Below are 12,226 nucleotides of genomic sequence, written 5' to 3' on the forward strand. Positions count from 1 at the left end.
TTAAGCCACTGTGCCACAAAGCAACTCCAAGGCTACTATTTTAAATAGCTTTATGATAGTCTATCATGTGAATATACCATACTTTTATAACTATTCCCTTACTGTTAGATGTTTGGATTTTCTTTCTTTTTAATTTTAAGGATCAATGCTGTGGTAAGCATCTCTGTACATGAATCTTTGTCTGATGATAACATTTTGGTCTTTTCCAGAGTACCAATGGGGCTGGTTTTCAGGGGTGGAGCAGGAGGCCTAATAATGTCTATGGTACAATAAAGGCTCTAAGCTTCAGGTTATTTATGCAAGGTCAGGGGACTTAAAATAGCCCTTCTGCCACAGGGTGGTTTAGATGAACTAGGTCCGCATTAGCTAGTAAACCAGATCCAGTTATAGATGACCCTGACCCCACAGGCAAAAGCTAGGTCTATTTTAAGCCACATTACTGACTGGAACAGGTGGCTGAAGGAATGTATTAGAAGTGTATTTTCCCTGGTTTTGATAAACCAGGATCAGGGACGCCCACTGCAGCAAACTAAGATACTCTGAAGTCATTCACTCAACAACTAAGTGGCTATTTCTTTAGTGGGAAACAAGTAGCTAAATTTTATTAAAACTGATTTACTCTGGAAGTTCCCTGGAGGCCTAGTGGTTAAGGATCTGGCATTGTCATTGCTGCAGCTTGGGTCACTGCTGTGGCATGGGTTCGATACCTGGCTTGTGGACTTCTGCCTGCCATGGGCAATGGCCAAAAAGAAAAAACAAACAATAGGTTTACTCTGTCTCACAGGACACAAGGCTTACTTTAGGGCATTATCTACAATCTAAGACCTGACCAATGGCTACTGAAATGGAAGGCATCAATACAGTAGCACCATATACCACAGATGGTCAAAAAAGACAGATTGCCAGCTTGAGTTTTTAAGTCTGATTGTACAAGCCAGTCCTTACCATACTTCTGTGATCCAGCAAAGAAAGAACGTGTCAGAACAAAGGGTCTCTCCTTCCCTTTAGCTCGTTGGATCAGTCCTTCTGCAGTGGCCATTTGCTATAATGTCAAAGAAAGATTTCAGAGAGATGACTGGATTATGGCACTGAACAGACATCCCCAGTAAGCTATGTTACAGGCGAAAATAAATAGGTGGGAATGTGAAATGGAAAAATATTAAAAATCCGCCAAAAAATCTGCCAAATAATTTTCATGATGCAATGAAACTACTTTAATTCTCCCACAAAAGTGTAAAAAAAATCTCTTCGATGAAAGTAGCAATGTATAATAGTAAATAATAAAATAGCATTGACTTGGTGCTTACTATTGCTAGGCATTTTTATAAGGTTTTCTCTTATAACCTCTGGGATAGTTTTCGTTAATGAAAAACAAACAAACAAACAAAAAAACTGAGATTCAGAGAGACGAAGTGACCAGCCCTGGCCTACATAAGAAAATTCCCCAACTATAAAGTAGTTTGCAGTTATAGTAAGAGACTGTGAGAGAAGTATACAGATGCTATCTGAAAACCCTGCTATATGTAATCAGCAGCTCCCACTGGAGAACAGCAATTGGTGGGAGAGCCATAGGAACCCTGTTACATTCTGAAGATAGGAAGCATGGATATAAATTAGGGCAAGTTATTGCCAAGTTTTTTGGATGCAACTGGCAAATGGAAGACAATTCTATCACTTTCTATTGAGAAGGCTAAGCGAGTACTAAAGGAAAGCTTTCTACATTGAGAGAGTATGCTTATTGAAGTTGTATATCTGTGTTCTAAACCTTATTCCCCTGGTATGAATATCAGACTTGCTGTATTTAGACATTTGTGAAATTTCAAAACTTTCGTTTTAATTGCCTTTATGTATTTATATACAGCCTATTTCAGTCAAAGTTTTGAGGTAGTATCCAGTGCGATTTACTAATGGCTTCTCTCAAGGAAGATGTTTCTGTGTTATAATTCATCAAGTTCATTTGAGAAGGAGAAGATGCAAAGGGGGAAATAATGAGTCTTATACTGGCTACAACCTGATAAGACACAGTTGTCAGAAAGGATACACAAAGAGAAATGAATGGTATGGTAAGGTTGTTACAAAGCAAATGACTTTCAGCCCAAAAGGCAGGGCACATGGCTTCTTTTTAGATGTCCTACCTGATAAAAGCCATAGAGGTTGTGAAGTTCCCGGTGCTCCCAGTTGCCGTGGTGAATGGCGTTCTTCTGCATGGTTAGCTCTGGCCCTCTAAAGACAGACGGCTCATTCATGTCATTCCATATGTAGAGGATATCTGTAGATCCCTAGGAAGTCAATCTTGGTCATGAGAAAACTACAGGGCAACAAGGTGTGTATGATATTCCCCTTTCATACTCCATTTAATTTATTATTTATTATTATCTATGCTCTGTCCTCTGTTAGAATAAAAGTTCCACAGGGCAGGAATTTTGTCTATTTTGTTCATTGATAAATTCCAAATACCTAGAACAACTGGAACCACAGAGGGTTCTTGGTTAAGTACTTGTTGATGAAGGAAAGAGTGCTGTGCGGTATTCCCACATTGCCCAGCAAGTCCACTCCGAGATCCTGCTGGAGAAGCCCTAGAGAGAAGTTGTGAATGTTCACAATTAGACTCTACATCATCCACCATCTGCTACAGCCCTTAACTAAGGGCAGTTTAGCTGTTCATAAAAAGGTTCCTTCCGCCTTCCCTCTAGTGCTCTGAAAGATTTGATAGCTAAGATACATGTTTGTTATTAGCATGGACTATAGTTTGTGTTCCACACAGAATGGATTCAGAGTAAGAAGGGGCTGTTGAGTCACCTAGTTAACATGATGTTGCAATCCCTTTTCATAATCCCTGGTTTTGCAGCATGTGACTCAATAGCTACAATGACTGGGAGGCCCTCAGGCAGCTCATCCCCTTGTTTTCTGAAAGCCTTGCTCCTTGTAACATCCTCTCACAGGGCCTAGCTTGCCTTCTGGGACACCACCGAATACACCTGCTGCCTCACCCACATGATGGTCTTACCTGTTTTCTTTGACTCTTTATGGTGAATTATTTCTAATCGTATATACTTCTGTGAATAAGGCTGTATGGTTTCCAAATATGTAACTAATTTGACTGTTCTTCTTTAGCACCCTCTAATACAAGGGTTGGCAACCTTTTTCTGGAAGGGCCAGATAGTAAGTATTTTCAACTTTGTGGGCCATAAGGCCTCATTTTCAATAACCCAACCCTGTTAGGGTTATGTGAAAGCGGCCATAGACAACAGGGAAGCAAATGAGCATGGCTAGACTGGCCCAAGTGTTTACCCTGCTCCAAGTTATTTTCTACGTCCTAATACAGGATGCTCAGAAACGAGAGTTTACTGGTAAAGAGATGGGCTTGAGAGACAAACAGACCTGAGTTAAATCTTGGGTCCACCACTGATTAGATGGGTGAACTTAAGCAGGTTTTTTTTGTCTTTTTGGGCCGCACTGGTGGCATATGGAGGTTCCCAGGCTACGGGCTGAATCAGACCTGTAGCCGCTGGCCTACACCACAGCCACAGCAACGTGGGATCTGAGCCACATCTGTGATGTACCCCACAGCTCACGGCAAAGCCAGATCCTTAACTCTGAGCGAGGCGAGGCCAGGGATGGAACCAGCATCCTCATGGATGCTAGTCAGGTTTGTTAACCACTGAGCCATGATGGTAACTCCAAGCAGGTTTTTACACTTGTCCATGCCTCAATTCCCTCAACTATGAGATTAGAGTTAATTACAGTTCCAACTTCAAAGAATTATTATCAAAGGTGAAATGGCACAATGCACACGAAGTGACTAGCATAGTGCTTAGCTTGGCACACAGCACAAGCTCAAGGTATATTAGGTATCATTATTAGCCTTGCTCCTATTGGTTGGAAAGAGTGCTCCAGATGTGGCCTCTCCAGTCCTCTCTGTGGTTCTTATACGATTTTAAGAATTATTATTATACCTTACCCTTTTTTTTTTTTTTTTTGGCTGTGCCCATGGCATGCAAAAGTTTTGAGGCCAAGGATCAAACCTGAACTATAGCAGTGACGATGCCAAATCCTTAACTGTTAGGCCACCAGGGAACTCCTATTACACCTTACTTTGTGTCACGTTATATATACTTCACATATATCATTGTCATCATCTTTAATAATATCATGGGCATTCCCATTATGGCGCAGTGGTTAAGGAATCCGACTAGGAACCATGAGGTTGTGGGTTCGATCTCTGGCCTCGCTTAGTGGGTTAAGGATCCGGTGTTGCCGTGAGCTGTGGTATAGGTCACAGACAAGGCTTGGATCCCAAGTTGCTGTGGCTCTGGTGTAGGCCAGTGGCTACAGCTCCGATTAGACCCCTAGCCTGGGAACCTCCATATTCTGTGGGTGTGGCCCTACAAAAGACAAAAAAATTAATTAAAAAAATACATCATGCAATACTAGTTTATGTAAAAATTCACACAACTTGAAAAGATAATAAATCTATATCATTAAGTACTTTGATAATATCATAGAGTCTATCATAATAGAAGTCAAAATCACAGATTTGTGTATTTGGTAATTCACATGGCATCTCTTCACTATCAAAGTCTATAATATGGTTGGCATCCTTGCCTTTTCATACAAGTGGTATTTATCAAGAGCTACGCGGTGAAGCAGAGTAGTTCTATTTAATCAGTGTTTTGGGGGGCCAGGCCTATGGAAGTGCAAATTCCTGGGCTAGGGACTGAACCCATGCGAGAGCAGTGACCTGAGCCACTGTAGTGACAATGCCAGATCCTTAACCCACTGTGCCACAAAGGAGCTCCTCGCTTTTTCCCCTTATTTCATCCTTTCAAGTAACTAGGAAAGAGCAAAAGAATAAACACAAACCTGATAAACAGGGAAAGCAAAAAGACTGGAGTACCATTCTCTGACCTTGGGGTTGGTGAAATCCAGGTAAGAGGAGAGACCTATAGAGGCAGAAGAACAGACAGCCTGTTAGGAACAGTAGTTCTCAAGATAAGATGAATTGTAAAGAAGAATATCAGGAGTTCCCATCTTGGCGCATCGGAAATTAATCCAACTAGCAACCATGAGGTTCCGGGTCTGATCCCTGGCTTCGATCAGTGGGTTAAGGATCCAGTATTGCCGTGAGCTGTGGTGTAGGTTGCAGACGCGACTTGGATCTGGCATTGTTGTGGCTGTGGTGTAGGCTGGCAGCTGTAGCTTCAATTAGACCCCTAGCCTGGGAACCTCCGCATGCTGTGGGTGCAGCCCTAAAAAACTAAAGACAAAAAAAAAAAAATTAAAAAAAAGAAATATCAGATGTGAAAGCTGGATAATCAATTGGCACCTCACATCAAATGTAAAAGATAGCTGGGAGTCCCCTTGCTGTCTAGTGATTAGGGCTTTCACTGCTGCGGCCCAGGTTCACCCCGGGTCTGGCAGCTGAGATCCCACATCAAGCTGCTATATGCAACAGCCAAAAAATAAAAATAAAAGAATGAAAAAAATTTAAAAAGAATCTTAAAAAAAAGGTAAAAATAGCTAAAACAGAGGCACAATCTGGCAAGAAGTGAATGAAGAAGGCAATGCTGGACTCCAGTGATAATCAGGAGCGCAGAGGCCAGGGGGAGAGCCTGTCCCTCCAGCTCAGACAGCCCTAGTAAGGATGTAGATGACCTGGAGTGACCCCTCTCTGCTTCTTTTTTTTGTGTGTGTGTGTCTTTTTAGGGCCACACCCACAGCATATGGAGGTTTCCAGGCTAGGGGTCCAATCAGTGCTGTAGCCACCAGCCTATGCCACAGCCAGAGCAACACAGGATCTGAGCTGCATCTGTGACTGACACCATAGCTCACAGCAATGCTGGATCCTTAACCCACCGAGCAAGGCCAGGGATCGAACCTGCATCCTCATAGATACTAGTCGAGTTTGTTAACTGCTCAGCCATGATGGGAACTCTCAATCCCACCATTCTTAAAGAGAACAGAGACATGTTTATACATGGTATAAGGGAAGAGGAACGAGTGGGGTTTCTCTGCAGTGTATGGATTTGTGATGGAACGCTGTGATGTGGTAGAATCCTTGAGGGGTTTCTACCAAGGCTTTAAGAATTTCCAAATGAAGACTTCAGAGTTGTTAGGGGTGTCTGGAGAGAAGTCAAAACTATGGCCTAACAGGGCAAAAAAGAATCATAGGGAGAGAGATTGCAGGACTCTTTTTCTTTGTTTCTCCTTCTCTCCTTTTCTCATTCTCTATTTTTAAATTTTTGTTTGCTTAGGGAAATAGCATGTCATTGAGGTTTGCTTGTTTTTTTTTTTTTTTCATTCACTCATTGACTTATAAATGTATACAAAGCACACTGTACCAGGTGTTAGATGCAAGATATAAAAGAAGGTAATACCATCATCTTTAAGGAAAGGTACCTAAAATCTGGCATGAGACATATACAAGAAATTAGAGTGATGGCCATGCAGCCTTCAATAATTGTGACTAAACAGAGGGTGATAGGTAAATAAAATATCTCACCAGGCCAGCATACACCTTCAAAGTCACCCCCCTCATGGTTCTTCACAAAGAAGCCCTGTTCTTTGGCCTTAGCATACACTGAGTAGTCGGGGTCAATCTTGATGTGGGGGTCACTGATGACCACAAGCTGTCAGGACATAAAGGTTTAAAGATCTCATCAGTTTCATATGAGCCGTATGTTTCATTTATATGTTTTAATCGTATAGTTTTGGAGTTCAAAGTTTACTCAAAACAACTACAACTATTACTGAAATATTTCAGACACCCGTAAAACCTATAACCTTTCATGTGCTTATGGGAATATAAATTGATACCAGGTCAATATTTTTTCATAATTTTCGCTGCCCTACCAATACTGTTCTTAAGGTCACATTTACTAAGCTTCTATCCCTCTGTGGTGCTGGGTGCTTTACATAAAGCATTAAGTAGGCAAGGGCCCTGCTTCCTAGACATCTAGAGGATAAGATAACACTGACAAAAGCAAATATTAAAGAAAAGAGACTAGCACATTAAAAACAAAGAAAAAAAATCCCCAGTCCAATGGTACAGGCGTATTCAGGAAGGAGGTTTGAGAAAAGCTGTGATCACGGCTCAGTGTCTCCAGCATCCCTTTCTCCCTTCCTCATACCATTACTTGCAGTCAGGGGCCCTCAAGACCACTGGCCTCTTTAATTGGCCAGAATAACCTCTTTTTTTTTTTTTTTTTTTTTTCTTTTTAGGGCCACACTTGCGGCATACGGAGGTTCCCAGGCTAGGGGTCTAATTGGAGCTACAGCTGCCGGCCTAGGCCACAGCCACAGCAATGCCAGATCCGAGCCACGTCTGTGATCTACACCACAGCTCACAGCAACACTGGATCCTTAATCCACTGAGCAAGGCCAGGGATCAAACCCATAACCTCATGGTTCTTAGTCGGATTTGTTTCCGCTGAGCCATGACAGGAACTCCCCCAGAATAACCTTCTAATCATCCTTCTTCACATCGATTCAAATCTTTTTACATACTAAAAATTTATTTCATTGCTCAAAAACTTGAAAAAATGACAAAACTGTAAAATATACATAACATAAAATTCACCATCTTAACCTATTTTATTTTATTTATTTATTTTTTGTCTTTTGTCTTTTGTCTTTTTAGGGCCGAACCGACGACATATGGAGGTTCCTCAGCTAGGGGTCTAATCGGAGCTGTAGCCATTGGCCTATGCCAGAGCCACAGCAATGCCAGGTCTGAGCTGAATCTGTGATCTACACCACAGCTCACGGCAACGCCAGATCTCAACCCACTGAGGGAGGCCAGGGATCGAACCTGCAACCTCATGGTTCCTAGTTAGATTCGTTTCCACTGCTCTATGATGGGAACTCCTTATCCAATTTTTAGTGTACAGTTCAATAGTGTTAAATACATTCATAGTGTTGTATAGTCAATGTCTAGGACTCTTTTCATCTTGCAGAACTGAAGCTCTATACCCATCAAAAACAACTTTCCATTTCTTCTTCCCCACCAGCCCATGGAAACCACCATTCTTCTTTCTATATATGATTTTGACTACCCTAGGTATTACAGATTAGTGGAATCATATAGTACTTGTCTTTTTGTGTCTGACTTATTTCACTTAGCATAATGTCCTCAAAGTTCATCCATGGTGTAGCAGGTGTCAGAGGTTCCTTCCTTTAAAAAGGAAGGATTGCATTGTATGTATACACCACATTTCCTTTGTCCATTTGTCTGTCAAAGAGCTCTTGGGCTGCTTCTAATTTTTGGCTATTGTGAACAATGCTGATATGAACATGGGCATACAAATTTATGCTGCAGTCTCTGCTTTCAGTTCTTTTGGGTATATTCCCAGAAGTGGGCTTGCTAGATTATATGGTAATTTCTTTTAATTTTTTTAGAAACTGCCATACTGTTTTCCATAGGGGCTGCAGCATTTTACATTTCCACATTCAGTGCACAAATGTTCCAATTTCTCCACATCTTTACCAGCACTTGTTGTTTCCTGTTTTTTTTTTTTTTTGGTAGTAGCCATTCTAATGGTATGAAGTGGTACCCCATAGTTTTGAGTTTCATTTCACTAATGATTAGTGATGTTGAGCATCTTTTCATGTACTTGTTGGCAATGTGTATATTTTCTTTGAAGAAATGTTTATCAAGCTCTTTCCCAAATTTTAATCTGGTCATTTTAGGGTTGTTGAGTTGTGGGAGTTCTTCGTATATTCTGCTTATTAACCCCTTATTCAAAAACTTTTAATGTCTCCAAATGCATACAAAGCAGCCTACAATAAGGTCAGATTCCCACCTATTCATACCTTGTACATGCCTTGCTTTTTGGTCAAACCAGCCTGCGCGATGCTTTCCAAACACCACGGGGTGCTCCAACCTCTGGCTACACTTTCTTTCCTCTCCCCCTTTTCCACAAGTTAGACAGACATCCTCAGGGCTCATCAAAAATGCAGAAAGCCCAGCTTGAGTCCAGCAGGATGCAATCTTCTTTCTCTTGGTCCACCTCCTGCCTCCCTCCGATCCTCCCATCTTTCTTTGACTGTCACGTTACTGCCCTGTACTGTGGTTTCTGTACGCCTACCTCTCCATCACTTACTGTAAGACTCCAAGGAGCTCATCTCTTCATTCCCTTTATCTTTAGCACAGCATCTTGGACATTTGAAGGCCCTGAGAAATAACTGCTTATAAGAATGTAGGCTCTGGAGGCAGGCAGACCAGGGTTCAGATTCTTGCCCTGCTACTTACTTATTTACTGTATGCCTTTGTGCAAAATACAAAACTACTCTAAACCTCAGTTTCTTCATTTGAAAAGTGATATAAAAAGATGTACCTCATAATTTTATGAAAACTGGAAGGAATAATGTGTTTTATTGTACTCTCTGACTCATAATGAATGCTTGATAAATGGTAGCTGTTTATTCATTGAGAAATTAGGAGTTAACAGCATTGGCTCTGACCACCTGTGAAAGGCCTGAAGCTCAGTGGAATGGGTTGAAAAGGCATCTTTAATCTCAGAGCGAGATTAAGTGCAGGGATCCATTTACATGATACATATGGAGCTCTCCCATTTTCCTCTATCATATTTTTTCTCCTTCACTCTTTTCATTATTGCTATTACCACCACAACCACCCTGGTATAACACACTTTCCAATGTGTTCTCCCCCTTTCCATTTTCTAGCTTTAATTTTTTGTGTTTTGTTTTTTTTTTTTTTTTGGTCTTTTGTTTTTTTAGGGCCACAACTGTAGCATATGGAGGTTCCCAGGGTAGGGGTCTCATCAGAGCTACAGCTGCCGGCCTACGGGGATCTGAGCTGAGTCTGCGACCCTACTACAGCTCATGGCAACCCAGTGAGTGGGGCCAGGGATCAAATCTGTATCCTCATGGATACTAAGGGAACTGAGCCACGATGGGAACTCCTATTTTAGTTCTTTCCTTAACTAGATAGACAGATAGAGTCCATCAGGAAAGCAAGCAGGAAAAATGGTGTAATACAGCTGTTAAGAGACTGTTAAGAGCTTCAAGCCTCACTGCTCCCCTTTACCCTTCTGCCTACATCTATGCATGCAGAGCAAGCCCTGATGCTCCCTTCTCTGATGCCAACAGGAAGTTCAAACCACACAAGCCCCGGTGTGTGCACAGGAATCCTTACCCCAGTCCAACCCTCTAACCACCTCTGAGCCAATCTCCTTTCCAGCTCTCTCTTAGGCTATTTTCTCTTCTTTTCTTTCTTTTTTCTTTTCTATTTTTTTTTCTGTCTTTTTGCAATTTCTTGGACCCCTCCCTCGGCATATGCAGGTTCCCAGGCTAGGGGTTGAATCGGAGCTATAGCCGCCAGCTTACGCCAGAGCCACAGCAATGTGGGATCCGAGCCACGTCTGCAACCTACACTACAGCTCATGGCAACACCGGATCGTTAACCCACTGAGCAAGGGCAGGGACCGAACCCTCAACCTCATGGTTCCTAGTCGGATTCGTTAACCACTGCGCCGTGATGGGAACTCCTCTCTTTTCTTTTGCACAGTATTGAAGTTCCCATGCTAGGGGTTGAATCGGAGCTATAGCTGCCAGCCAACACCACAGCCATAGTGACACCAGATCCTTAATCCACTAAGCAAGGCCAGCAATTGAACCTGCATCCTCACGGATACTAGTCAGGTTCATAACCCATTGAGCCACAATGGGAACTCCTCTCTCAGGCCATTTTCAAAGGAATGGGGAGTCAGCTCCGCTCTCCACAAACATATGGGACTAATTAACCTTTTCATACCCTCTTGGTGCCAGTGTGGTGTCATCAATCCTGACATCAAAACCACATTTTGCATGGGGTGCCTCTATCACATCACTAGAGGGAGGCCATAACAAATGGGACTGAATTCTAGGCCCCTTCATCCTTATGGGAACCTAGACAGCTAGGCATGGGTGGATGGTATCATCACCTTTTCACCAGTGCTTCTCTGTTATCACAGTTACAGTTACACTTGAAGGTTCTATTTTCATGGCCATTTTTTTACCAGATTGTTCTCTTCTACTAATGTGCCAAGGCAACATTTAAAAGTTCTTTGTAATGAAAAGATTTGAGTGTTGGCTTATTTTACCTTACGTTTTTTGCTCCTGAGCAGCTCTTGCATCCTTTTGGGGTTTGGGAATCTTTTCTTGTCCCAGGTAAAGTACCTCTTGCCCTCGGTGTGCTCTATGTCCAGCCACATGACATCATAAGGAATGTCATGTTCATCAAATCCTGCATCCACCGCTTTTACATCCTGCTCATCTTCATAGTTCCAACGGCACTGATGGTACCCCAAGGAGAAGAGAGGGGGCATGGCTTGTGTGCCTAAAAGGGGGAGATGATAACTGAGCCAATTATCACCATCATGATAATTATACATTTTTTTAGGCAAGAAATAGATTTATTAAGATAGGATGCTTATGAGAGATGCAAGTGGGCAGGCACGGAAGCCATGCCATGATAATTATACATTTGATAAGCATCTCCTGAATGTCTACAGGGTCTAAGCACTGAGCCTGGTACTTAGAATATCAAGAGGAAAGCAGAGCCCTACCCTTAAGAGAGTGACAGTTTGGCTGATGAGGTAAGCATGTGAACAAACTGCTCTGCTCTGAGATAGAACCTGCTATGTTAAAGGCATCAGCCTGGTGCTGTGGGATTGCACAGGGGCTGATAAATTCTGCCTGCAGTGAAATGTGGAGTCTTGACAGGATTCACAGAGATGACAACACTTAGTTTGAAATCTGAAGAATAAGTAACAGCATATCAGACAAGGGGAAGGGATAAAGTATTCAGGCATAAGAAACAGAAAAGACACAGAGGCAGAAAAGAACATGATAAGCTTAGGGAAAAACAAATATTCCAGGGTGGTTACACAGAGGGAGACCAGTAAACAACAAACCTGGAGATGGTCAATTTGTAAAAGGTCCTATAGTTCAGGCTAAGGATTCTAAATCTTCTCATGTGGGAAGTCTCAAAAATTTGGCAAGCTGTAACCTTAGCAGACCTATGTTTTAGAAAAATTAGGTAGCAGATTTGAAGGGAGAATGAAGGCAAGAAGAACTGTTAAGAAACTATTACTAAAACATTTAGTGATAACATGGAGGACTTCTAGTCAACCACTTGCATTTATCTCCTTTCCCTCCCTACAGTCCTACTAAGATCAGAAAAAATGGGGGGGAGAAAAAGAATAAAACCACAAGAAGAAAGAGA

At 42.0% G+C, this 12,226-nt stretch overlaps 1 protein-coding gene across 5 annotated transcripts in view; it reads right to left on the minus strand.

Moving 5' to 3' along the window:
- Nucleotides 1-12,226, minus strand: part of GANC (glucosidase alpha, neutral C) — a 77,368-nt gene that overhangs the window by 19,616 nt on the left and 45,526 nt on the right. For all 5 annotated transcript variants that reach the window (XR_007133109.1, XM_047766598.1, XM_047766600.1 and 2 more), the window contains 5 exons: nucleotides 11,103-11,338; nucleotides 6,503-6,629; nucleotides 4,864-4,943; nucleotides 2,136-2,279; nucleotides 946-1,042 (listed from right to left, as the gene is read on the minus strand). Coding sequence is in view for 4 of the 5 variants with exons in the window: in XM_047766598.1 (XP_047622554.1) it covers nucleotides 946-1,042; nucleotides 2,136-2,279; nucleotides 4,864-4,943; nucleotides 6,503-6,629; nucleotides 11,103-11,338 (684 nt within the window). In the remaining variant the exon portion in view is untranslated. The remainder of the gene's footprint in view (nucleotides 1-945; nucleotides 1,043-2,135; nucleotides 2,280-4,863; nucleotides 4,944-6,502; nucleotides 6,630-11,102; nucleotides 11,339-12,226) is intronic.

Source organism: Phacochoerus africanus, chromosome 2 (assembly GCF_016906955.1).
Source record: "Phacochoerus africanus isolate WHEZ1 chromosome 2, ROS_Pafr_v1, whole genome shotgun sequence".
Lineage (NCBI taxonomy): Eukaryota > Metazoa > Chordata > Mammalia > Artiodactyla > Suidae > Phacochoerus > Phacochoerus africanus.